General features: G+C 42.3%; 1 protein-coding gene across 6 annotated transcripts in view; it reads left to right on the top strand.

Annotated features, from left to right (window-relative positions):
• BCAR3 (BCAR3, NSP family adaptor protein) overlaps positions 1-27,030 on the top strand; it is a 188,157-nt gene that overhangs the window by 101,533 nt on the left and 59,594 nt on the right. For 5 of the 6 annotated variants that reach the window (XM_015595244.2, XM_015595242.2, XM_015595240.2 and 2 more), the window contains one exon: positions 12,194-12,233. In XM_015595244.2, coding sequence (XP_015450730.1) covers positions 12,194-12,233 — 40 coding nt within the window. Of the gene's footprint in view, positions 1-2,347; positions 2,584-12,193; positions 12,234-27,030 lie in introns of those variants that run through there. The other variant, XM_025051879.1, reaches the window with a different exon arrangement.

The following is a 27,030-nucleotide window of genomic DNA, read 5'->3' as shown; positions in this document are numbered from 1 at the left end:
CAGGAATGCTCTATCTGGGCCTTTCCTAAGCTGCCCTATAGCACTGAGTCTTGGCCACCGCTCACAGTTACAGGTATAGCATTACCTTGCACTGCACTAAAAGATCAACACACCATTGTGCTAAGACACAAAACAGAGCCTGTCTTCAGCGGACTGGCCCAGCCCTTGCGCACTTGTCCTTGTACTTAATGTCAGTGTCTTCACTGTTTGTTTTTGAATGTTTATTGAGTTTATTTTGTGTCAGGCATTGTTCTGGGTACCAAGTACCCATGGAGAATGAAATAGGTGTGGGCCGTGTTCTTGGGGAGTGCCCACAGGGGGGCACACAGACAAACACATCAACAAATACTCAACTACGAAATGAGGGGGTGACAGTGGAAGACATCAGAGAGCCCTGAATCCCTTGGATTCAGTGGAGGAAAAAACTCTCTGGGGGAGGGAACATTTGAAAATTTAATATAAAAAGATAAGGTAGAATATTCTATTAACATTTTTTTGTTACTATGTATTGAAATAATATTTTTGAAATATGAGGTTAAATATTATTAAAGTTAATTCCACCTATTTCTATTGGCTACTAGAAAATTTAAAATTACATCTGTTTTTCACATTGTATTTCTGTTGGACAGCACTGGTCTAGACCTCGGTAAGGAGTTTAGGTTTTCTCCCTGTGACAAAGGGAAATATTTAAAGATATTGTAAGGGAATAGCCTGATCTGATGCAATTTTTAGAAGATTACTTGGTCTCTCTGTGGAGAAGTGATTGATAGGGGAAGAGGAGCTGGAGGGAGGGCAAAAGTACAGGGAACAGGTGGGAGCGTGCTTCAGGATGGCGGCGGAGGAGGTGAAAGTGGGTGGATTCAAGATCTGTTTTGCAAATAGAATCTACTGGACTTACTGAGGGCTGGATGTGGTGGGATGAGGGAGAGAGACAGTCAAGCTTGGCTCAGGCAGCTGGGTGTATGGGGCGGGGCTGTTTACTGAGATGCTTTCTCGGGGTAGGGGGTTATGGTAGATCACAGAGAATCAAGACTCCTGTTTTGGGTGTGCTGAGTTTGAGATGCTGCAGGTTTAAGTGGAGGCGTTAACCAACCAGGTATAAGCCTGGAGCTTTGGAGAGAGGCCTGGGCTAAATGATATAAAGTTAGGAGTCTGCATCGAAGTGAAATTAAAGCTGTCACCATGGAAGAGATCTGTATAAAGCACAAACGAGAAGGAATCCTATGACCCAGCCCTGAGGAATCCTGGCCCTCCTGTTTCAGGGAGTCAGCAGAAGAGGCTGAGCATTTGGTTTGGTGGGGAGCGAGAAAAGAGGCAGGAGCTGCGTACGGTTGGTGTTCGAAGGAAGGATTTTGTTTCCTTTTTTTCTCAGATGAGAGACAAAATTCAAAAGGAAAAGATCTAATCTTTTAAGCGTGTAATCAAGCACATTTTTTTTCATTACTTGGTTCTTTTCATAAGACGTCTTTGATTTAATTAAAACAGACACGTCCCCAGGGCCACCTTCCCTGTGGGCCTGTTAGCAGCATGGTGATTATGCTCCTGCGGTTTCTTCCCACACGTTCCTGATGACACTATGGACAGAAGAGGTTATGGGCAACTGTGGTCGGCATTCAGATTTTTGCCTGAATGGGGTGACGGCTGCTTTTCCAAGGTTTTGGTATGCAGCTACCTTGAAGATGGGTGCCTGCATCTGTTTGGCTGGTTGAAATCTTTCCTATAGAGGCCTTGAGGACATTATCTCAAAACTATAGCACTTTTGTTCTGCCTTTGAATTAGTTGAGAAGAGACCTTTACAAACAGACTCCTTTAGAAGGGGATGGGGAATGGGTAGGGGTGGAGTGGATGGAACTAGTGGGAGTGGAGGAAGGGCAAAGAGATACCAGCCAAACAAAGCATCTGCTTTTATCAAAAGTGCTGTGTTTGGGCTTAGACAGCCTGAAGCCTGATGATTCACTGATGCCAGACCCTCTATGCCTGCCAAAAGACATACTGGCCTTGATACGGTTTTTCTTGTTCTTACTCTATTCAGTTTGACTGACTGCTGCCAAGTTAAGATTTCAACAGTGGCTTTTAGCTTAATGCTGCCACTAGAATTCTGCTGAGCGCAGGTTAACCCCTGACTACATCAAGTTTTTATCTACCAGTACTACTTTATATTAGTCTCGGATTCCTATATAGACTCACCATGGTGTAATACATAGGATATTTAAATGGCCCTGTTTTAACATGATTAGGGAATCTGCCCGAGGAGGCAGTTTAATTGCCATTCTTTTAATATATGTCATGAACACATTAATCAGGCACTGCCATATTTTCAGATGAGATAGAAACTGACTCATAGAAGCAGGAATTGGCTGTTGAAGTGAAAGAAGCAGGAGTTTAAGAAGTAACCAGGACTCAGAATCTCTGACAACCAGGGAGGGAAATGTGTCTTCATCTATAGTCTCCTGGGCTGTAGGAAGAAAGAGTCCTCAAGCTGAGATAAATGGTAAAGATGATCTCAAGGCCTGAGGCTCTCTAAGGGAAACGCAGTTCAGGACGAAGAAAAACGACATGCTGACCAGTTCAAAGGAGGAAGAGGTAAGTGACCATCCAGGTCGCCCCGTGTTTTAAGGATGTGCATGAAGGACTGTCTCCAGCCTGAACTGACTTGTGTGCAGGGTCCCCCAGTGTGGTGTGATGAGCCGGGCGCATTCTGATGACTTTATTTATGAGTACGTTGAACCTCTACTGTGTGCCAGGCTTTGTGTGAGGTGCTAGCGATTTAAAGACAAGCCTGGGGCTTTGTCCGTTTGAGGAGTTCATGCCCCTAGGATAAGGGCATGCTTGTTCTGAACCATCCAAACTCACTAACACCTGTCCTCTCCAGCTTTGCTACTGACCTAACGTCCCATCTGCAGTGCAGCCATTTTTATCACTCCACTAGTTTGATAAGAATTCTGCTTTTTTTTACCTCTTACCCTAACATCTTTCCAGGTATCACGTTACTTTTCCTCATTGACCAGGTGATTGCACGTTGGACACTCTAGATAACCCTTCCCTCGGGGCCTGTCTCTCTGTGCTGCCACTTCCTCTGTGCTGTCCTGGCATATCAGAGGGTGGCACTGGTCGTATAAGAAACAGAATGCAGAGTGAGCAGAGGATTGTGAAAAATGCTAAGGATAACAAAAAGTGCTTTCAGAAATTATGTTTGGAACAATAAGACCAAAGAGAGGGGGAATGTGAGAGAAACCAAACTGCTGAGCTTCTGTTCAGCCTTTTTTTTTTTTTTTTCGGTCAAGGAAATGACTTCTCTGATTGGAAAGGGTAGGGTAAAGGTGAAGGAAGAGAATGAGGCCATGACAAATGAGGTGAAGCCGTAAGGTCCAAGAGGACTGAGAGAGCTCAAGATTGAGACCGTCAAACCAGTACTGTGACATTGGAGAAATATTGTCATACCGAGAGCTACAGGAAAGAGGCAGATAGATGTTTCAATTTTCGAAAAAGAACTAGGGAGATGCAATTAATCTACACCACGATAAGAATGCTGTAGGCTATGTCCTCACCCTCATTCTCGCCAATTTAAAAAATTATTTAGACAATAATAGTGACATACAGATCTTATTGGTGGAGGACATGAATCTGGGAGGAATAACCAATATGTCAAAATGACAGGAGATCCAAAAAAGATCTTGATGTGAAACAACAGATGAAATCTAAGTGGGAAGACCATAAGGAGAGACAAAAGACTTTCTCTAGAGCTCAAAAACAATGAAAGTACGGGGTTGGTCTTAATAGCAACATGTGAAAAATATCCCAGAATTGGATCACTGCAGCCTCAGAATGAGTCAGCAGTATGCTATGGTTGTTGAAAAAGCTAATGTGATTTTAGGAGCATTAATTGAAGTTTAATAATGAGACCAAGGGAAGTGGTCACACTTGGCTGCCCAGATCACATCTGGTGAATTGTTTTCAGCTCTAGACACTAGAAATGGAAGATGAATTCTCCCACTACAGAGCAGTGAGCCTCTGTCTAGACCACTCCTCTGCTCTAAAACAGATTCGTTGGTTTAATCATTAAGAAACATCCCTAAGGTTCTTTATATTAGAGAAAAGAAACTTCTCATGTCATGTGTTAACACTGGAAGGAGAAAGTAAAATAAGCACCAATCGACTACTGCAACTGCGAGTAAAGCCTGCTTTAACAAGTAGGGGCAATAAATACATTGTGAGATATGGGAGAGTGAATCTCTTCTCATCTATTTTGCAGGTGATGAAACAAAATATATTTAAGTGTACATCTAGAAGTGTTACAGTTTTGTTTTTAAAGCTACATTCTTTTTTAAATTAGCAAAGGCTATACACATAATACTCTCCCACCTAGGACAAGAAATATCTGTAAAGAACCTGCCCATCTAATCACACACTAGCTGTAGCTTTTCCAAGAGATATCATCTCTCTGCTCACCAGGCCAGATCTGTTTTAAGCATCTATTTCTTCTCATTTTCCCATAAACACATGGACATAGCCTTGTGGTACACTCTCTCTGTCCTCCTGGTTATCTCCATGATTAACCTCCTCCCTGGCATTTCAAATATGTCCAGAGAGAGTCATTTTCAGCAGAAGCAGCCAGCTTCTCAGTGCCACTTTGAAAGCATCTGGTCTCCATGGGGAGCCAGGCACTGCCCTGACAGCAGTGATGTTCCATTGCTAAGGGAGTTCTGTCTGAGGCCATCACAGTTCAGTCACAGACCTGTGGCTAAATTATCTCCTTAGTAAAGAATCTATCAGTCTAAGAAGTACACTTCTCTCTCGTTCCCTCTCTCCCTCCGTTATTCTTCTCTTGGTGAATCCATGGAGTGTAGTAGCAGGGAAGGTTTGGGATCTAGGTCGTCCGCACAGTGGAGAGGACACACACAAACACACACACATTCATTCATTCAAACCAACATTTATTGAACTGTGCCCTAGAGATACAAAGGTGAATAAAATAAAATATGGTCCCTGTTCTCATGGAGCTAATAGTCCAGCATAGACAGGAGATAGACAGGAGTTTACATATAGTATTGAATTATAATTATTTGTTATAAAGTTTTATAATACATATAAGTACAGAGATGTTATTACTTCTGTGAGGTGGGAGGCGATGCAGAGGAAATTAGGGATTCCAGGTTTCTCGGTTCAGGGAATTACAAATAGTTTGCATTTGTTGGAGTGTAAAGAACAAGGTGAGATAAGGAGCTGATGCGATGGGCAAGGCCTTGGAACCATGAATATCATCCAATAAAATATAAATGACAGTGTCAGACTATCCCACATATTGCTCTTACCTATAAAATACGCAGTCTAGTAAGGAATATAGTCCAGTAGACACAAGTTCCTAGTAGATTTAAAGCCTATCATTGTCTCTTCCTTCCCCCATCCCTCCATCCCCACTTCTCTGCAGCTAATATTTTGAGATGTTGGAGCTTCATGCTGGAGAACAAAGGGAGAAGGCTGTAGATTCCAAGGCCTATCCACGTGCACAAAGATAGTTGTAGTAGTAGCAGGGAAGGTTTGGGATCTAGGTCATCTGCACAGTGGAGAGGACACACACAAACACACACACATTCATTCATTCAAACCAACATTTATTGAACTGTGCCCTAGAGATACAAAGGTGAATAAAATAAAATATGGTCCCTGTTCTCATGGAGCTAATAGTCCAGCATAGACAGGAGATAGACAGGAGTTTACATATAGTATTGAATTATAATTATTTGTTATAAAGTTTTATAATACATATAAGTACAGAGATGTTATTACTTCTGTGAGGTGGGAGGCGATGCAGAGGAAATTAGGGATTCCAGGTTTCTCGGTTCAGGGAATTACAAATAGTTTGCATTTGTTGGAGTGTAAATGTTTGTTTGTTTTTAGGTTTATATCCCACATATAAGTGATATCATGTGATTTTCAACTTTTTCTGTCTGGCTTATTTCGCTTAGCATGATTATCTCGAGGTCCATCCAAGTTGTCGCAAATGGCAGTATTTCATCTCTTCTTATGACTGAGTAATATTCCATTGTATATACGTACCATAGCTTCTTTAACCAATCATCTATCATAGGACACTTCAATTGCTTCCATGTCCTGGCCACCATGAATAATTCTGCTATGAACATCGGTGTGATGAGGGCCTAATATCCAAAATATACTCATTCGACTCAATAACAAAAAAAAAAAAAATGAGCCAATCAAAAAATGGGCAGAGGACCTGAAGATACTTCTCCCCAGGAGAAATACAAATGGCCAACAAATATATGAAAAGATACTCAATATTGCTAGCTATTAGGGAAATGCAAATCAAAACCACAATGAGATACCACCTCACACCTGTTAGAATGGCTGCAATCAACAAGACAAGCAATAGCAAATGTTGGAGAGGATGTGGAGAAATAGGAACCCTCATACACTACTGGTGGGACTGCAAATGGGTACAGCCATTATGGAAAACAGTATGGAAGTTCCTCAAAAAACTAAGAATTGATCTACCATATGACCCAGCAATCCTTCTACTAGGTATTTACCCCAAAGACTTGAAACTCATATCCAAAAAGATATTTGCACACCGATGTTCATATCAGCATATTGCTCTCTTGCATCTATGATTATGCCCCTTTTTCATTTCTGAGGCCCTGGGAAGGAATCTATTTCCAGGCTCCTTCAAGTTATTGGCAGAATTGAGTTCCTTGTGGTTGTAGGACTGAAGTCCTCATTTCCTGATGGCCTCTTGAAGTTTCATGCCATGGACCTTGTCACAGATCCTCTCATAACATCATACCAGCAACAGAATCTCTTATGTTGAATTCCCCCTCACTCTTCAGGTTCATTGCATAATTGCTGTATCTTAATGTCAGCTATCTTTGGACTTTGATGACATCTGCAAAATCCCCTCACAGCAGTACCTATGTTAATGTTTGATTGACTTGCCAGGGGATGGAAATCTTGGTAGGGAGAGTTCTAAGAATTCTGCCTAAACAATGAGGTTGGCGAGCTAGCTGGGGTCACACCAGTCAGGACCTCAAAGGCTGTGGCAAGGGCTTCAGGGTTTTGTTCTAGATAAACGGGAGCAATTAGAATATTTTGAGCGGGAGATGATCTGAGTAAGGATCACTCTGACTGCTGTGTGGAGATTGTGGAGCGGGAGTGGAGCTGGGGAAGGTATTGCAGGGGTCCAAGTGAGAGATGACGGTGGCCTGGACTAAAGCAGAGTTAACTCCTGAACGCTTATGGTTCCCCAAAGATACCATATTGTCTCGTGCCCTGTGTGTTTTCACATGCTTCACTCATTGCCTGATATGTCTTCATTACCACCTACCCCACAGCATCTTCACCAGGACAGGTCACTACTCAGCCCTCAAAATTTAGCTCAGATGTTAGGCCTCTCCCTGGTGCATCCCTCCCACTGACACTCTTCCACCAACTTGAGTTGTTTAGATCTTTTGCTCTGTCTTCCCCACTTGCCTGCAACCTCTCTGGGAGCAGGGCCCTTGTCTTGGGTTCCTGTGTTTCCATTGTCTGGCTTAGTGTATAGCTTATTGTAGATGCTTGTTGATGTTTGTGGGATGAATGTAAGAACTGTGGGACATATTGGGCATGAAGTAGGCACGTCAGCACTCTTGGGGAGTTCACCTTGTAAAGAGAGAAACCGTATATAAATAAATACACAATACAATGAACTGGAATGCAGACACCATGCCATATGCACGAAGGAGGTGTGCCAACTCTGAATTCCTAGTGCATGTGGGTTTTAGGGGGATCCTTTATCCTACTCAGTCTGGAATAGTTGGATCTCTTTTCTCACATTCCTCCATTGCACGAAATAATCATCTTATTACCAGTGATTCCTTTTTATGTTTTATCCAAAAGGACATTTGTTTGGCAACACTGTTAGCCATTAATTTATTGTATAATATTTAAAGAAGTAAACATTCATTTATTCAAAACATTCTGTAATTTAACACAGACATAGGGCACGTCCTTCTCCAGCTGTATTCCAACTATTTGTAAGAGAAGATCTGTGTTAGTGCAATTTTGCTTATGTATTCAAAGTAGAGAACCTCTTAGCTCGAAACAGCAAATTCTTATAGATCAAATGTCCTTTTTAAGAAAGAGAAAATTATTAACCTGATTACCAGTGAGAAACAAACTAAAATAGTAAATATGTCATTTCTGTGACTTTCAGCTAGACAACCCTCAGTAACTTAAGAAAGTAGGGTACTGGAAAGAATGATTTAACTGGAGTAAACACAGTGATGTTATTTAAAACTTAATAAACTTAAGAACAAAATAACAGGAGAGTCCGGTTTCACCCTGCTGCTTTCCTACAGTCTGTGGACTGTGGACTGAGAGGCAGCAGGCCTGACATTGGGGCTGCAGGCGCCTTCCAGACTCCAGTTGTAAAGAGAGATGCACACAACATCATAGGTTCACAGGGGTGGGTACACACACACACACACACACACTTTTCATTTATGTCGCCAAGTTCCTCTGTTTGTTTTCCAGTGATTTCTGTTAAAGAATGTAAATCTGTGGTTCAAGGAGTGTTCGCTACAGTCTTGTATGAATAATTGGAGATTCTATTTCAAATTAGAGGCTGGGGCTACAGGGCCAACTGCTGTTTTCTAGCTCATATATTTCTGGTTAGCTGGGATTGGGCGGCTGGCTGAGAAAGGAGAGACAGCACTTGCTGCATTTAAATATAATCTTAATTTGGTTCAAGGCAATGATTTTCAAAGCCTCAGGATTTGTAATATATTCACTCAGTTTTATTGACTCTCCTTATATTCCCTCCCTCACATCTCTAAAAAGGATGAGGTGAAGACTATGAGGATCCACTAGGGTACTTTTAGAGTCCTGAACGAGATAGAACTTTAAAACACTTGGATTGCCCTCTGCCTCCAAAACAGAATGAACAAGGCTCCCTTAGCAGAGTTCATTTGGGGAGGGGTCAAGAGAGGATTCAGTTTTATCCCTAACCAGCACCTTCTGGTTTCCTTCTTCTCTGCCAAGAGAAGTGTGGGGTGCAGGATCAAACAGGATCATGGTAGTTCATCCAAGGTTGGGAGCATTTGGGAGAACACCCAGGCTCCTGGGTGCCCTGGGGTCTCCGGACAGGAGAGCAAGGTAGTGGGGAGAGCACAGGCCACCCTGCCTTGAGGAGATCCCATCTCTGAGTGAGAACCCTGCTAACAGCAGCCAGCGCTGCCTCAGGAACCACCCAGGCACAGCACCCTGCCTGGGCCGTGTTGGTTATCCCAGCCCCCTCCCAAGAGAGTTTGAGGGGTTTTGTCTGAGAGAACTAGCTCGGAGAGTTTTCAGGTACATCTCTAGAGAAGGAGAGAGAGGAATGTTTCAGTTTCCAAGTGTGAAAGGAAAAGGATTTTACAGCTAAATCTGGAGAGAGAAGATCCTGAACAAAATTCTAAAAAGAATTTTATTTACTGAAAGAATGACATTTGAGCACCTAAAATGAGTTGAAATTGCTAATCATGAATATGTGGTCTTGGTATTTGGCAGATATTTTCCCCCAAATTGAGTAAAATGAAGCTCAAGGAAAATATTCGACAGTGTTAGCTGCCAATGAAAAACTCAAGCCAAGTGAAAATTAGAATTTTGGAAAACTTCGATCTTCTGCCATGAGCTTGACACTTCCCAATACTTAATTACTCTGGTGAGATCAATGAAGATATTAACAAACGTGATCCCTTTTTTATATTATAATGAAATGGGTCAAAATTCAGAAGATCTACATAACTCAATGAACCAGTATTTGCTAGAATAGTGGTTACAGAATCACACATGGATAAATGGTCCATTCAAAGTGCAAGGCGATGCGAAAGAGTAAGAGAGATGGTTTCAGATCCCACATTACAACTCACCTTTAAGAAACTGCCACTTGTCGTGTTTTGGTATGGTATCGAAGAATATTCATAATGATCTGAAAAAGTCTATTATAATGCTCCTCCGTTTTCCAATTACGCATCTGTGTAAGGATGGCTTTTCTTCATTTATTTTAAACACGACATAACACAACATATTGAATGTAGAAGTAGATCTGAGAATTCAGCTGTCGTCTACTAAGCCAGACATTAAAAAGATTTGCAAAAATGTAAGAGTGTCATTCTCGTCACTGAATTTCTATTATGAAAAGCATACCTATTTTTATAAAAATTTTATTTAAATATTTAATATAGAAGAATGGGTTTATTTATTAAAATACGAATTGATAAATTAAAATTTGAATAGTTCTGTTTTAATTTCTATTATCAATAATAAGTAGATATAATTCAGCTGAACAAAAGCTCCTTGGGGTCCTCAGTAATTTAGAATGTAAAAAGATTCTGAGGTCTAAAGGAGAACCATTGACTTAAGCAGCACCCACCTATACCACTTATCCATGCATTAGGACAGGTATGTATGAATATATGCAATGTACATTTTTTAAGGTACGTAAAAATAGAAATTTGAAGATGAAAAACAGCATTTCAGTGGTCCTAATGTCTTTTTGCACTCACAGGGCCAGACCACTGAGCCAGATAATGAGCACAAGACTGAATGCCTATAAACCTAAAATATTAATTCAGTAGAAAACCAGGGGTTTAAGAATTTAAAAGGGAGCACCATAGCCAAAGTGCTGACCAAGTTTTTAGTCACTAGATGGTGGTGTCACAGATGTGAGGCCCGATGACATCGACGCAATGTCAAATGTGCAGCAGAGAGGTGGTGGCCAGGCACAGCAGACAGACTCAGCTGCTTTGGAGAAAAATGCCTAATAAAGGAATACCAGCTTGAAGGCAAAGAATGCACCCAGTTGTAAGGCTTTGAAAGACTGACTTATATCCCTTTTTAATGGGAATGCACCCAAGGACTGTGAGTTTAAGCTCTTCTCAGATCCTTTGGTTCTACAAAGGGCCTCATTTCAGAGCCTAATCTGTCTGCATGGAGAGGAGCATCTCCAAGGACAGCCTGCCTCCGCATGCGTGCCATGTGTGCAGCCCTAACTGGACAGTCAGACCCGGCCAGGAATGGCTTTTGGGGTTGGATCCACTTCCACCAGAAGATCATCGTGTCCCTAAGCTGTGGTTTTGCTGCTCCTATTCAGGGAAGCAGTGCTGCAGTCTCCTGGGATCTCTGCACAGCCCAGAGGTATCCAAAACCCCAGGTGTCGAGGTTGAGTCACCCTCCCACAGGTGGCTGCTTGTCGTGGAAGTCCCCTGCCTTCCAATGGACACATTCTTTCCGTAGATACGCTAAGACTCCCCCTTGAGAAGACTAGTCTCAGCTTCAGAGCCATTCTGTCCTTTCAAAATGATCACATCTGTGCAGGGATGAGTTGGTTTTTTTGGTTTAAGTCTCTGAAGGCAGCTGTCTTTTCACATCCTCTACTGAGGGGGCCACCTTACTATAACTAACTCAGCAACCACTGAAAACATCAGCTCTCATGTCTCCCGCTCCTCTCCTTTGCCTTAATCAGATCCTCCTCCATTCTCCATAATAAGTCAGCATCCTAAATGCCGCTGCTACTGTTTACTTTTAATTGTCTGGTTAATCTAGGGTATCATTACGATAGACATGAGCAGACATTAGATAGGGAGAGAAACAATACTTAGGCACCAAAGAAAATTAGGATGAATTGCTCAGCTTGACACCAGGAGTGGGTGGATAACCGAGTCAGCGATAACAAGACTCCTTTCTCTCACTCTGCTGGGTGACCTTGGGCAGCTGCTCTGCCCACCTGAGCCTCCATTTACTTCTGTCAAAGTGGATGTGACACAGCTGCCTGGCCCAAAGTGCTGCAAGTTTGGGTACCTAGTCCTCCTTTACCCCCACCTCTGTCCTCCTCACAGCTCTTTGCTTCAGACTTTTAGAGCAATTTTTATGCTCGAGTGAATCTAGAATTACCACATATAAATAGTCTTAATTTTTGGAGCCTGAATGTGACAGGAAAGCATGTGGAGCTTCTAGACTGAGGTCATGGTGGTATCTCCCACCCGCCTTGCAACACACACCCTGAAAGGAATCTGTCTGTTCTTACTTCCTCATCTGTCTGCTGTGAGTATTGTCTGGGAGGTGAGCCCGTCTTAATAATTTGAATGAGTAGGGCGAAATAATGTTGGATACATTTTACTCAATGCGAGAATGTTCTCATATTTATATTTTTTCTTTTCAGGGATCAGCATCTTCTGGACCCAACTCTGGAATATGTGAAGGTAGGAAACCGGGATTTAACATGTAATCAGGACCCTATGTAATGGATTTCCCATTTTTAACACGATGTTGCCAAATAATGCTACAGTCTGGCTTGTGTAGGAAGCTGGACATATTGAAACAACCAGGAGGTGATTCGACTGTTTTAGGCTTCAGTAAACTTTGTAGGGATCCTACCTAGTATAGCTCTACAGTCTTTTTTCCCTTATCTGAAACCCTTGTGCCAGGTGTGTTTTAAAATTCAGAATTGTTTAAAAACATAATGTGTGTGTGTGTGTGTGTGTGTGTCCTCCAAAGGGGCCTCGGGTTAGCATCCCATAATTAAACTCATTATTTCAGCAGTGACATATAAGAGTATTCACCCTAACTGGAATAAATAGATTAAAAATGATTTTATGTAGTTCAGGTCATGTTTTGCCACCAAATGAGATCGGGTTTATTTTGCAGACAAATGAGTTATTTTAAAAATTCTGATTTTCAGAGTGTTTTGGATTTTGAAATGGTGGATGAGGAATTGTGAACCCGTGTTTGTCTTCAGCAGAGGACTGAAGACTCCCTGAGGTTTTCTGAGCCATCCTTTTCTTTCCGACAACCACCCCTTGTTCAGTGGCTACTCTGGAACCACACCTGTGATAGCACCTTACTTTCCAGTGGGGCTGAAAAGTGCTTCTGAATAGTCAACACTTCTAAACAATGTTTTCCTTCTGAGCAGAAAGAAAAGATGCTTTTCACTTCTTCCCTCTGCTGCCCCTTCCTGCCGCCACCACACACACCATTTTTCGGGTGTGTAAGTTTGCTTTATTTTAATATTTTTTTAAGCTATAAATCTGGTACCTACCACAGGAAAGAGAATTATGATTGGTCACACCTAGGTTCTTGAATTTATGACAACACGTATTATTAATTTTCAGGAGAACTCATGGCCTGAGTTAGGATGTAAGGTGCTTGCTTCTGAGGAGCCGCATGCCGTCTTCATTGTTCCCGGGGCAGCATCCAGGCCTGCTGCTTTTGCGTGTGGCCGCGCCTGCCCCAGGGTTTTGGCCTGTCTTCCCTTTAGACCAGAGGATGGTAGGTGTAGGAGAAAGCTCCAGTAGGCCCACTCAGTCACTTCAAGCAGTTATCATAAAGTTTGCTGAGATGGAGGTGGGCATTTTTTTTTTCCTCTCTCATACTCCGGCTATGTCTGAACTCTAGTTTCACTGGAGCAAATGTGTAATCCTGAACCAGCAGGGCTGCCATGTCAGAATCTGGTCAGAGCTCTGCAAATAGTGTGTCTGCATCCTGGATGTGTCACATGTGTTTCTGTGCAGGTCATGCACGGCAAAGCATTAGAAAACACTATTCACATAGACTATGATTTGACTTGATCGTAACATTAAAACTATGCCCTAGAATTAGGCAAGTGTGCAAATCACAGCAGCCCTTTAAAACTCACTCCCTGCCATGTTTTAGAAATTGGCTGTCTCCCACTGCAGGTTCACTCACACAGCCCCTCCCTTATTCCAGTAACTCAGTTTTTTCATTCTCAAAAGTCCAAATCTTTTAAGACAGTCCAATGATGAATTCTAAAGCGAAACGTAGATTTTTATAGTGACCTGTTTTAGTATGACCTAAGCTACTGCATCTCACTCATGAATGTTGGTCTTTGTGAATTGAGTCGTGCTGACTAAGGAGATATTGGGGTTGCCAGTGGCTTCTGTCTCGCTGGGCTCTTCCTGCCTTCCCCAGCAGTGAGATGTGATGGATTTGCTCTTGGTGGCTTAAGGGGCACTCCGTTTCAGGACTTGCTGAGATGTTCTAAAGATTGTTCTTCACCCCTAACCATATCTGAGTTTGGTCAGATAAATGAAGTCCGTGTCCCTCCAGGATGCAGCACAGACTTCTTTCTTTCTTTCTAATTTGCCCTTGGTTGGACGGGTGGCTCAGGGATGTGTTAGGTGAGTGTGGGGTATTTCCATTTGCCTCTATGGGCACTAACACTCTGCGAGCACGTTCATAGAGGCCTTTGACCTCAAGGCCTGAGTGGGTCCGGGTGTCAGTCTTCTTGGGCCAGCACAAGCCCATCTTACCGTTTCTCAGGCTGAGCTGCCCTCTTGAACCTAGCGGCTGGGAGTCCATGCTGCAAAGACCTCATAAGATGTGCTAGCTGGTGCCTAGTGACCAGAGGGTGGCTGAAGACGGTGGAGTGCAGCGAGAGAGTTGTAGGTACAGTGGGATGCAGTTTGACCTTCCTGAATGAGCTGTTTCTTCCCTGCAGCCCCCTTGTGCTCTTAATGCCTCCTGGGCATGGAGAGAAGTAGAGATTCCATGTAAAATATGTTACGTTGTGTAGGGCCCACCTGTTGGAGTCAGATTTATCAGTCGAATGGACAAGGGTCAAGATATCAAATTTTTAGGGACTCATTGTGACCTCAGAATGGGGATGGTCTGATTGTGAGTCTCCTCTCTACAGTGAAGCACCCAGGTGTAGCCAACAGACAGCAGTTCCCCTCCTGTTGATTGCTCCAGTCCCAGGTTTGGCTCTCTGTGTCTTTAGATGCCCCTCTCCTTTCCATCAGAGACTTGCAAACCATCTTCACCTTGTCTTCCTATTGCCCAGACATGAGAGAGAGAGAGAGGGCCGGGATTGCCTCCACCGCCTTTGGTCTGGGAGAGCCAGAGGCGCTGACTCCAAAAGGTGACAAGTTGGGTGATGGGGCCACAGGTTGTGTCAGGAGAAAGCTGGGTAGAGAATGAATCTAAAATTCAATTCCGTGCAGTTTGTATTCTGTGTCCTCCCAGCACTCAGCGCAGTTTGTATTGTAGCACATAATACCGCTTGAAAGGACCCGTCTCTGGTTGCTAGGCTACGAACTAGGCTACAAGTAGCTCCCCTGTGTGTGTGGAATGGAGGGAAATGTGCGTGGCTAGGAAGCCCTAGGGCTGTTTGGAGGTTTTTTCACCTCAGCTGGCAGGTTCACCTTCTGCTGGGGCCTCACAACGTTACTTAGACCCTCCTGACTGAATTCCATGTTTGGATATGATAAGAAAATTAGAGTCTGTCCACTGTAGCTGGAGATTTAAAAATCACATTCTTCACTATTTCTGTCTCTTTAATTCCGACCGTTAGAGGGAGTTTTGCTTGTTCTTTACCTACTTTTTCTTTTGTTTTCCTAGCCTTCTATTGCCACGTTTTTAAAATCACAGTAGCCGAAAACATGATCATCTGAAAGGTCTGATTTTAGCAGTTTTGTATAATCATGAGGTCCTTCTCTGTAACCAAATATAATTGATTCTCTTTTACTGTATCTGGAAGAAACTACTTCTTCCGGTTGGAATGCAAAAATCTCCACAGTGATCCCACCTCTTCCTACTCTTTTAGTTGTTAGTGACTTTGGTTAGCAGTATGCAGCTCTGGAATTTTCCTCTGCGTACCTAGCATACCTTATGCTAGATAAAACCAACCTTTTTTTTTTTTTTTTAAACTGTAGTAGAGTTTAACTTCTGGCCTGCTTTACCTGCTTACTGCCCTCCCCCACAATTTGGTTTTTGCCATATTTTACCCCCATGAAAATGTATTTACTCGGTGTCCAGTTTCTTAGACCTGTGTCAGGTAACTTCTTAGAACACTTGCTAAAATAATTGTCCTAAAATGTGAATAAATGGTACTAGCTCAGTGCGTTAACCTCCCAGATGGCATTTCAGTAGGAGACTCCAAGTTGCACCACCCCTAAGAATCCACAGGGAGGGGAGCCCAGTCCACACTCTATTCTAATAGCAGTGTGACCTTGGACTGACTGACCACCTTCTCTCTATGGGTTCCATCTTCCCCACAGCTAGAAACAAGGCGGTGGGCCAATGTTGCTATTAGTTTAACATTTTTCAGATCCTCTCTGCCTGTGAGAGGCTGGAGAGGAAGGCTTTTTAGCAAGTGAGCAGGATTCCTAATCTGTCACTCTTGATCATAAAAGTGCCATATTGAGTGGAACAAGGGTGGCATTTCATGTTATGTCTCAGACATTAAGACCAAAGATGTGACAGATAATTGCCCACCCACTATATTACCTCAAAAGACTGGAGGTTTATCCCAACATGCGTACATTTGCTATTGGGATCATCATGCTTTTCACTTCTGTAACCCCTTCCTGAACCTATGAAAGCTATTTTCATTTCCACTGGTTATCATTCTTTTTACTGTTTTCCTGGGACTACTTCTTTAAGCTTCAGGAATTGTCCTCCCACTCACTCCCACACTAAATTTTGTATATTTATATTATTTTCTGTCTCCTTCACCTGTATAGCTATCTTCCTTTTAGACTGAAGATTCTAATTCTTTATAGCTTCTTCACATGCAAGCCTCATAGTCATTTTAATAGAGTCTCTTTTCTGGGAGTGGTTTAAAAGTACATGTTTTGGGGGAGGAGGTGATTGACCAAGGCAGAGCTAGGGTGACTGGGTGATTTTTCTTCTAGAAGAAATGTTTATTATAGATTTTTTTCATTTTAAAATAAATTGTTCTTTTAGAAAGATAAATTGGAAGATGTTGCAAAATAGAAAAGGAAACTGGAATGATTCTTCTTTCAAATTAGCCAAGATGTAGGCAAGCCCATTTTCATGGCCAGGCTGTCAACCGCACAATGCCCACCTGTGGACAAAGGCCTGCTCTCTAGGGGACTGCAGTTAGCCAGTGTGAGATGGAATGCAGCCTTTTGTTCCTGGCTAGCTTCCTAGTGAACGAATATCCTTTCTTTTGTCGTCAGCCTTGGTGGATTCTTGCTAGTACCACTTGTGAGCTTTTATAAAATGATTTGCAGTTTTCTGAGCTACTTTTCAGATTAAGGGAAGGGACAAGACTGGAGCCAGTACCCTCGGTGGGGATCAGCACCCTTCGACATCTCCTTCCTCCAGAGTGCGCCCTAGCAGCTCAGGAGCCCAGGGCCACTTAGAAATCAGTGCTTTATGGGGTTAACACCTCTTCAAATGTTCTTTCCAAGAGGGTCTTATAGACGTGACAGACTTCTCAAGGCTCAGATCTCAGCAAGGCCGCTTCCTGCAGTCGGTTGGGGCTGCATTAGGTCACCCGGCACGTTAAAAGAGGAGTAATTATGCAAATTCCAGTGCCAAGAATAAGTGCCCTGGTTGTGGGAGACCTCCGTGGGAGAGGGGGGCGGCATGACTTCAGCTCCCCCTTTGAGCTCAAGACGGCCGCAGCCATGGTCACGGTTAAATAGCTGTCTTTGAGGAAAGCCTTTTCTTCCAGCAAGGAAAACAGACCAGCCGGTCTGCTCTGAATTAGCCAGCTAACAAAGTCATGAAAGGGACTTACAAAAACAATAGCACGCTGTACATTCCGTGAGATTTAAACAAGTTATATGAACCAAATAATGGCCCAGTTGGCTGGCTCTGCAGGTTTTTGCCTGAGTGTGCACATCCACAGAGCCAGCATCGTCCCCTGTGGGACCAGATCAAATGCTGCCAGCGGTGGATATGAAACAGCCCTGGCCTGCTCTAGGGCTTGCATTCAGAGGAACGAACTTCACCCCAAAAACATTCTCTGCAAATGTTCTTGGAAGGTTTAATATTACTACAATTTTTAAAAAATTGCTGAGGCAGGGTGGGAAGACAGAATAGGGGTGGAGGACATTCAGTGAATGAGACCCTGAATCAGTGGAATCTTATCTTGCAAGTCTATGAACATGTGACCATTTATAAAAAGTAAAACCTTATCCTAAAAACACATGCCCATTTAAAAATCCATATGTGACTGTTTATAGTGACATTATTTATAATTGACAAAAACTGCGAATAACTCAAACGACCTCAACTGGTGAATGGATAAACTGTAGTACATCCAATAGTGTGCAATGGCATACTATTCAGGCACAAAAAGGAATGGACTATTGGGTACATACAAAAACTTATAGCGACAGACAGATCAGTGGTTAAAAAGAGGTAAGGAGAGAGATCGACTGCAAAAGGAAATGGGGAACTTTTTGGGATGATAGAAAGATCTTGATTGTAGTTGTTTCAAAGCTCATAGAACTGTGCTAAAAAGGGTGACTCTTGCTATATGCAAATTATACCTCAGTGAGCCTGACTTTTAAAAAGCAAGCTGAAATCTTATTATATTTTAGCTCTTAAGTGTTGCCTCCTCAGTAAGGGAAATTTCTGATTTTGAGATGGGCCACATCAGACTGCTGGTTGGATTGAGAGAGAAAGCACTGAGTTTGTGGGCACTTTACCGTGCAGGCTCATCCAACAGTTCTCGTCCCATGCCGTGTGTCAGTGCGTGGTCGGCGAAGTCAGGCAGGTAGGAAAGGATGATCGAGAGCCTAACCTAAGATAGTGGCAGCCGGAATGGAAAGTCAGGGCAGGTGCTGGAAGCATTTTACAGACAGAATTAAGAGCCCTTTTATTAGATGAGTTGGCAGTTTCTGGCTGGGCGTAAATGCAGGAGGTGAGGAAGAGGAAGCCGGGGCAATTCCAGAGTTCATATGAGTGCCTGGCATCTTGCCAGAAGCCAGTAAACTATTTCAGGGGAGGAAAAGAGATTTCCAATTGGAGACCTTGTCACCACAATGACATTAAGTTAATTCATGAGCATTTGGGGGATATTATTAGACTGGGGAGGGAGAATCGTCGGCAAACTGTGGCCCAAGACCAAATCTGGCCTGCTGCCTATTATTGTATGGCCTACAAGCTGAAAATGGATTTTATGTTTTTAAATTTTTTTTTTAAATCAAAGGAAGAGTGTGAAAATTATAAAATTCAAATTTCAATGTACATAAAGTTTGATTGAAACACACCCACACCCATTCATTTACATATTACCTCTATAATGGTAGAATTGAGTAGTTGCAACAGAATGGGTGGCCAAGCCTGAAATATTTACTACAGGAAAGGTTTCCTAAAGCCTGCTCTAGACAGCATGCATGTACACTGTCCCGGTTTTGCCTCCCAATAAGGTGAAGTAGGCTTTCCACAAAAATTTCATGTTTTCATGCTGAAATTTTCATGATACAACCTTGCATCACTGATATCACCTTTATCTTGCCTGATGACACAGCAGTGAGTCCTTGTGCAAGCTGTTTAAACACATCTGGATGTATCTCAGTATCTCGTGAAGTAGACCTGTCTGCTCTGTGTAGCATCTCTCTGCCGCACCCATCATATCTAGCATCTTCAGCTCTGCTGGTTGAACAGGTGTTTGGAGCCAGCACAGGTGTTTGAATCCTGACTGCTCTTGCCTGGGGCTTGTCTGCATAGCCCCTCAGGCCAGATATTGTTCTGCTTGTACAGCCTGAGATGAATTTTCTTGGTGTCAGAAGTGAATTCTTCCTGGACCTCTTGAACTTGATGGTTTGAATCAAGGTCAAACCCTGCAGCTGCCCTCTGGAGGTGCTCAATGGAGCCTGCTCTGCCCTATGAGTGGAATGAGGCCAGATTCACATTTGTAATCTGCGCTATAGTCTTCATCCTTGGCTGAAGGAAGAGGATTCTTCTGAGGTCCCAAACAGTATGAAAGGTGGTGAAGAGACTGGAAAACTAACATGCAAGCAAGAATTGAATCTATGGCTTCTGACCAGACTCAGCTCTATAATTGGACTTCAGAGCCCCTCATCCCCCGACAGTGTGGCCTGTCTATCCATAAAACCTCATCTCCTACCAACTACCTTAGTCACTATACTCCTCCATGCTGATTTTTCCTGTTGCCCCTGGGTCTTTGCCTTTCCCTCAGCCTGGAAAGTTCTTTTGAGGTAGAACAGCTGAGTGGTTTGAAGTGGGTGCTGAGATGTTGTTGTGGGTTGAATTGTGTCCCCCCAAAAAAGATATGTTAAAGTCCTAAACCCCTCAGTACCTGTGCATGTGATCTTATTTGGAAATAAGGTCTTTGCAGATATGATGGAATTAAGATGAGGTCCTAGTGGATTAGGGTGGGCCTAATAAGGACTAGTGTCCTTTTAAAAAGAGAAGAATTGGGACACAGACACAGACACACTGAGAGAATGCCATGTGACAACGGAGGCAGATATTAGGGTTGATGCATACACAAACCAAGGAATGGTGCAGATTGCCACCAGCCTAGGAAGAGGCAAGGACGTATCCTCCCCTGGAACCTTCAGAGCGAGCATGACCCTGCCAACACCTTGATTTTGGACTCCTAACCTTTAGAACTATGAGAGAATGCACTTCTATTTTAAAGCCACCAAGTTGTGGTAATTTGTTACAGCAGCCCTCAGAAACTAATACAGATGTAAAGCCCCATCTTAGCCATTTCTTGGTTGTGTGACTTTGAGCAAGTTTCTGAAATTCTCTGGAGCTTGATTTCCTTCACAGTAAATGGTTGAATGTAGGGATTAAATGAGTTAACGCACATACACTTGTTAGCACAGGGCCTGGCATGTAGGCGGCACTCCGTAAATACTAGTTTAGTAATTATCACTCTAGTTCTCTATGTGGCTGATCCACCTTGACTCATATACCCATACATACTCTTTTACTCAGATTTCATTGCCTCAGAGAGACCTTCCCAGCCCCACTCCTCACCCCCCGCTAAAAACAGCCTCCCAACTCACTATCTCATTACTCTGTATATTATCATTATAGCACTTGCCTCAAATTCTATTTGTTTACTTAAAAAAAAAAACTCATTAGAATGTGAGTTCTGAGGGCAAGGACCTTTTCTTTTCTTGTCTATATTTAGTGACGGACTGGCTGACTGATGACCACGTACAACCAGGTGTGAAGGGCACTTAAATTGAGAGAAGAGAAAGTATTACATCTCTAAAAGTTTTCCAAACATTCTTCAGTTATTTCGTGATAGCAAGGAGGTTCTCACACCTAACCGCAGTCTGCCTTCTCTTGCCAACCTAGTATGGGATAAAAACTGTGGGGTCACTGTTGTCACCGTAAATATACACATATTTAGGTAGAGATATGCACTTTTTAAAAGTGTAGTTATGGCAACCTCTATAGCTCAGACCTATGAATTCCTCTGGAGATCTTGTCGTCATCTTGTCATGGGGTCCCAGTAACTCTTCCAAATGGGAAGCCAGGCCTTTTAGCCCTGGAATCATCTGCTGTTAAGCTCTGCCCTCTAGTGGTAATCAACTATCACAGCAGTGCAGCATTTGACCATAAACATTCTGAGAGCTTTTAGTATAAAATGTAATAGTGTGTTTTACATTTTTGTAAATATAAATACATTATTTTTACAACTTCAGAACTAAGGGCTGTGTTTAAAGTATATACAAAGGCAAGTGGTTTCCATTGGCTTCATATAAGACAGTGAAATCGTCAAGCTACTTTATTAGTGGAATTAATTATCTAACATTCTTGGACAAAAAGTTCTACGAAGCTGCAACACTGTATGAATATTTTGTAGGGAGATTGACGTTGATCTGAAGTGTTGCCTCTGGTAACCAAGAAGTTTCCTTGGAAAAAAATTATCTTTCAATTGTGATTTGACAGCTGAAAAAAACGGTAGCTTGTCAGGAAGGAAATTGGTATTAGGTGAGGCAGAAGACAGATAGCAACGTATTAGAGATTGATAGGCTGACTGGGGCGGGGCAGAGCAGCAGAAGGAGTCTTCTGGAAAGAGTACATATTCTCATATTTCTTGAATGGGAAGAGAGTGAGGAAGCTTCAAGTGTTCTTGGGAAATCTGAGATGATCAAACTGTTAAGAGATCAATAAGGCTGAGCTGGGGGGAAATTGTATTGATTGTTCGATGCGAAGAGTAGTATATAACTACATGTTCCTTTGCAACTTGATTTTTTTCATTGGACATCATTCCATGTTGAATGAATGGGTCTGCCTCCTTTTTTTGAATGGCTATCCAGAATTCTCTGGTAGAAAATACAATTATATTGAACCAGTTCTCTACTGACATATGGGTTCTTTTTACTGTTTTCTTGTTATAGACAGTTTTGCAGTTATTTAACAAATATAGTTGTATTTGTTTTGTGTGTCATAATAATTTAACAAATATTTATTGAGGATCTGCCATCTGCCGGTCACTGTTCTAGGGTCTGAGCACACAGCAGTGAACAAAACAATGTCCCTGACTCTATGGAGCTTATGTGTAGGGGTGGAGGAGTGAGGACGAAGACAAGGAAGACAACCAGGTAAACCATGTCAGGTGGTGATGAGTGCTAAGCAGGAAAGATTCATCAGAGAAAGGAGCTATAAAATGTTGGGGGAAGGGAGCATTAAATTTTAAATAGGGTGGCCAAGGGAAGGCCTTACCAGAAGATAACTTTTGAGTGGAGAGGCAAGTCAAGCGTGGTGTCTAAAGAGAAGACGACATAGCAAGTGCAAGGCCATGAAGCCAGAGCTCACCTTGTCCACTGAGGAACAGTGGAAAAGGGCCTTGAGGAGGCCAACCCCAGCAAGAGAGAGAAAAGCCAATGTAAGAGTGATGAGGGGGACAAGGCAGATTGCAAGGGGTCTGTATGTCTGAGTCGAGTTAACTTTTACAGAATGAGATGTAGAACCATCTAAGGATCAGTTTGGCTTCCATATTGCTAAGAGGCTGCAGGGCACAAGGGCAGGAGCTGGGAGACCGGTAGAGAGGCCATCCTGGCTGTGCAAATGAGATGATCATAATTTGGGCCTGTGATAGCAGGAGAGGTGAAAATCGCAGAGTCATCAGGATTTCCTCCTGGCTGTGCAAATGAGATGATCATAATTTGGGCCCGTGATAGCAGGAGAGGTGGTGAAAAACGCAGAGTCATCAGGATTTCCCGATGGATTGGATGTGAGGTGAGAGAAAAGAGTGAAGCGCAATACTAAAAAGATGGTGTTGCTATCAAATAAGATAGCTTGCTGTGCATTTATGTGGGAATTACCGTGGCATAAAAACCTATGAGTAGAATAACTGAGTGTTGGGTAATGGGTTGAAATTCACTTCCTGGCAACTAAGGAGTTTTTATTTTGTTTTTCACATTTCTGTTTCCAAATTTTCTCTAATAAGCGTTAGTACTTTTATATAGTTACTTATAAAAATAAAAACACTCTTCTATTTATATACCTTAGTCTGCTCCATAGATATGCTGATAAGAACTATGGCTCAATCGAAATTTTGTAAAACAAGTAGATTAGATGAATTAGAGCAAAAGTTCTCAAATTCTTTGGTCTTGAGATTTCTTTGCACTCTTAAAAATTATTAAGGGCCTCAAAGAGCTTTTGTTATTTGAGTTTTAGTTATTGGTTTATTGCATTAGAAATGGAAATATAAGAATTTTTAAGGGTTTACTTAATTCATGTTAAAATAACAACCCATTATATGAATATAAATAACATATTTTATAAAAACTTGTAATTTTACAAAACAAAATTTAGTGAGAAGAATGGCATTGTTTTACATTTTTGTAAATCTCTTTAGCGTCCGGTCTAATCGAACATAGTTTGATTCTCATATCCACTTCAGCCTTCAGTCTGTTGGCTTTGTTGTTTAATTTGAAGTCTGGAAAAAAATCTAGCTTTGCACAGATATGTAGTTCAAGAAGGGAAGAGTATTTTTTTTCATTGAGGTATAATTGACAGAACATGATATTTGTTTCAGGTGTACAATATAATGATCCGATATTTGATATATTGCAAAATGATCACCACAATAAGTCCGGTTAACATCCGTCACCATACATAGTTACATAAATTTTTTTTCTTGTGATGAGAACTTTCAAGATCTACTTTCTTACCTACTTTCAAATATGCAATACAATATTATTAACTATAGTCATCATGCTGCACATTATATCCCCATGACGTATTCATTTTATAACTAGAAATTTATACCTTTCGACCCCCTTCACCCATTTCACCGCCCCACAGGATTTTAATAGCCTATTCAGATAGAGATTTTCTTTTTTAATGTTATGCTAAAAAGTTATCGTTTCATAAAGGTTAATCGTAATGTCGAATCTGAAACCATATCAATGAACTTTTTTTTTAACTCTATTTCTTTAAAACCCCTTGGCCTATCTGCTAATTTGAAAGGATCTTTTACCCATGCGTGCTTTTGTACCATTGTGCATTGGTCATTTGAAAAATACTGGTTTACTGAGTTATTCAGATCTTTCAGATGTTAACATTTCACTATACAATATCAAAGACTCGCGTTTATTAATATCACCATTTATCAGAAAGATCATTATTGAGAAGCTGTCAAACTCATGGTAGTGAATAATACATTTCCCAAAATTCTAATTTTCAGTTTTAAGCACAAGGTTTATCACTGACAACAAATGTTGTCAGTTGTTTCCCTTGAACTGACAAGCTCACTTTGTTCATTTTTTAGGAAATGTCTGCCAAATAAATACCTACGACTGAATAACCGTAGTCTGTCAGACATTCTTTGAAGTAAAAATGGTGTTCCGTGAAAAGGCAGCTAGTTGGCTCATGATTTAGTGGTACAGTTGCTTTTCCTCAAGAAAAGCATGTGCTTGGGTATGCAGGAGAGGTGCTGCGTGTTCTTCCTGTCTCATCACACAGAATATTAAAGAGATGTGGACTCAGGAGCCAAGATGTAACAAAATAATTCTTACTGCTTCACCAAGGACTTCTTAAGTGGAACCAGCTACTTTATAAAGAAATGTGTTTTTTAATTTTTTTAATATTTAAAAAGTTAATTTTTAAAAATGGCAGTCAAGAAATGCAACGACTATTTATCCAGTTCAGTGCCTCTCCCTTGTTCGGTGGTAGGCTCCCAGCAGTTTTGCCCATCATTGCTTTTGCCCTATCAGCATAAATGTCAACCCAGTGAAAAAGGCAAAAAAATGGCTCAGTATTATTATGAAAACAGTTTTGAACTCATAGACCCCCTGAAAGGCCCCCTTGGGCCCACCAACCCACTTTGAGCACTGCCATCCTGGAGGGTCTCCTGATACTTAAGAGCTGTCACAAAGCTGCAGAAACAGAACACAAATCATCACCTCCTGTTTATCTAAATCCATATTTTTTTCCTCCAGCTAAGGTTTTTTTTTAACCCAGCTTAAACAGTTGTGTTTATATCTAAAGATACTGATTATTAATAGAGAAGAGACATTAAATTTTCATTTAAATATAAGAAGAAAAATTGAGACTATATCCTAGAAATAAGGGTCCTGAGTACTGGACCTGCTCTTTATAAATGATAGGGTTGCAAAGCCTCGCTAAGTACTGTTCCATACGATCCAGTCTTTGCTCGCTATATGCTGTGAAGAGCTGGGACAGAGGCATTTGCTGTTCTTTTCTAATTGCTTTATATTAAAACCATGAAACCCCAAAGCTTGGTGAGGCCAAGGCCTGGTGTATGGCAAAGATGCTCGGCTTGGATGCGAACGTGCAGGCGAGGGATGAATTTATTTGGGGCAGGCTGAAGATGAACATTCTCCTGATCCTTAAGCTTTTATTAATTGCCACCGCATTTGCCCATTCATACTCCCAGAGTGGATTAGCTGGCTGAGCTCCACCCGTCTTTTATGTCAGTGAAGATAAGGATGTGTCAGACCCTGGGAACAAGGAGAACATGCTGTTTAGCCCTTCGAGGCAATTTCCTTTTTGAGTCCCAGCTCTCTCCAGATGGCATCTAATTGTTTCTTGAATGACCTCAGTGTCCAGGCCACAGGAACCTGGTCTGAGAGGCCATTTCACATATTTATTAGCCTGTGGATGAGAACTTACTGCATAAAGCCCCCATTCACACTCTCAAAAGAGCTTTTTGTACAGAAGAAATGATAGAGCTGGTGGACTGTTTCCTGTGACCACCAGTCTCCAATTGGATTCTTATTTTTTCCCAGGCCCAGGTGGGTATTTTTCAAAGGGGCTGAGTTTGTCCAGCTGAGTCCATTATGGCCCATTCTCCTCCTCCCCTCAGTCCTCCCATGGTTTTTGCTGGAAGGAGCCTCAGAGAACAGGGCAGTGTCCTCGCATCCCCTGGTTTGCAGAGCATTCGAGGATTGCTTGTGCAGAGCACAGGTGGTGGGGGCTGGGAATCGCTGTGTTCTGGAAGCCTCTTCCCATTTGGGAACCCAGGTAGTTCATAGTCAAGAACGTGACGTGCTTCTGAGGGCTGAAGGGGGAGCCAGTCCTAATCCAGCCACAGGGATGACAAGGCTAGTTCACCTGATAAGGACCATGACCCTCGTGTGACAAGTCATATCTCGTGCCTCTGGGGTTTATTTCGAGGGTGGGGGGAGGTGCTGTCCTTTTGCAAATGTGGTGAATAAGAACACTTTGTCTAGAAATATGCAAGCACACTTACTGTGTGTCTTACTTCCAAGTGTTTGTTGAGAATCCCTGTGCTGTCTCCAAATGTTCACCGGCCCCAGTCCTGTTCAGGCATCATTCTGGCCATTGGAGTGATGACAATGAATCAGACATGGGTCCTGAGGCCAACAGGCAAGGACAGAGCTCACTTTGATGAGCGCTTCAATGGCTGGATGCTGGAAGATGCCTAGAGCTAGGGCTCCTTACGGGGGTAAATAGAGCAACAGCGATGGGCAAAGAAGGCCCCATCGGGCTGTACAGACTGAGAATCAGGGCTCTGAGGCTACTTCCAGGCTGTGTCCACCTACATCAGAGCAAATTTGGGAAGATCCAAATGTAATTTGGGGATGATACAAATTTTGTTTCCTTTGACCTAGAAAAAAAGTCATGAGAGTTGCCCTCCCAGGTTATTAATTGTGCCTGGTAAAATCTACCTGGCCTTGTAAGGGAATGTCTCAGTCAGTACCTCTGAATCGGATTTTCCCTCTGTCTTTCTGCAAAACAGAATAGCCTGTCCTCCAGGAACTTAAGATGGTGCTGTTGCCTGCATGAGCAGGACTGAAGGAGCCG

The sequence above is a fragment of the Pteropus alecto genome, unplaced genomic scaffold, assembly GCF_000325575.1.
Source record: "Pteropus alecto unplaced genomic scaffold, ASM32557v1 scaffold25, whole genome shotgun sequence".
Taxonomy (NCBI): domain Eukaryota; kingdom Metazoa; phylum Chordata; class Mammalia; order Chiroptera; family Pteropodidae; genus Pteropus; species Pteropus alecto.
The sequence above is the reverse complement of the archived record's forward strand: the minus strand, read 5'-3'. Positions and strand labels throughout refer to the sequence as shown.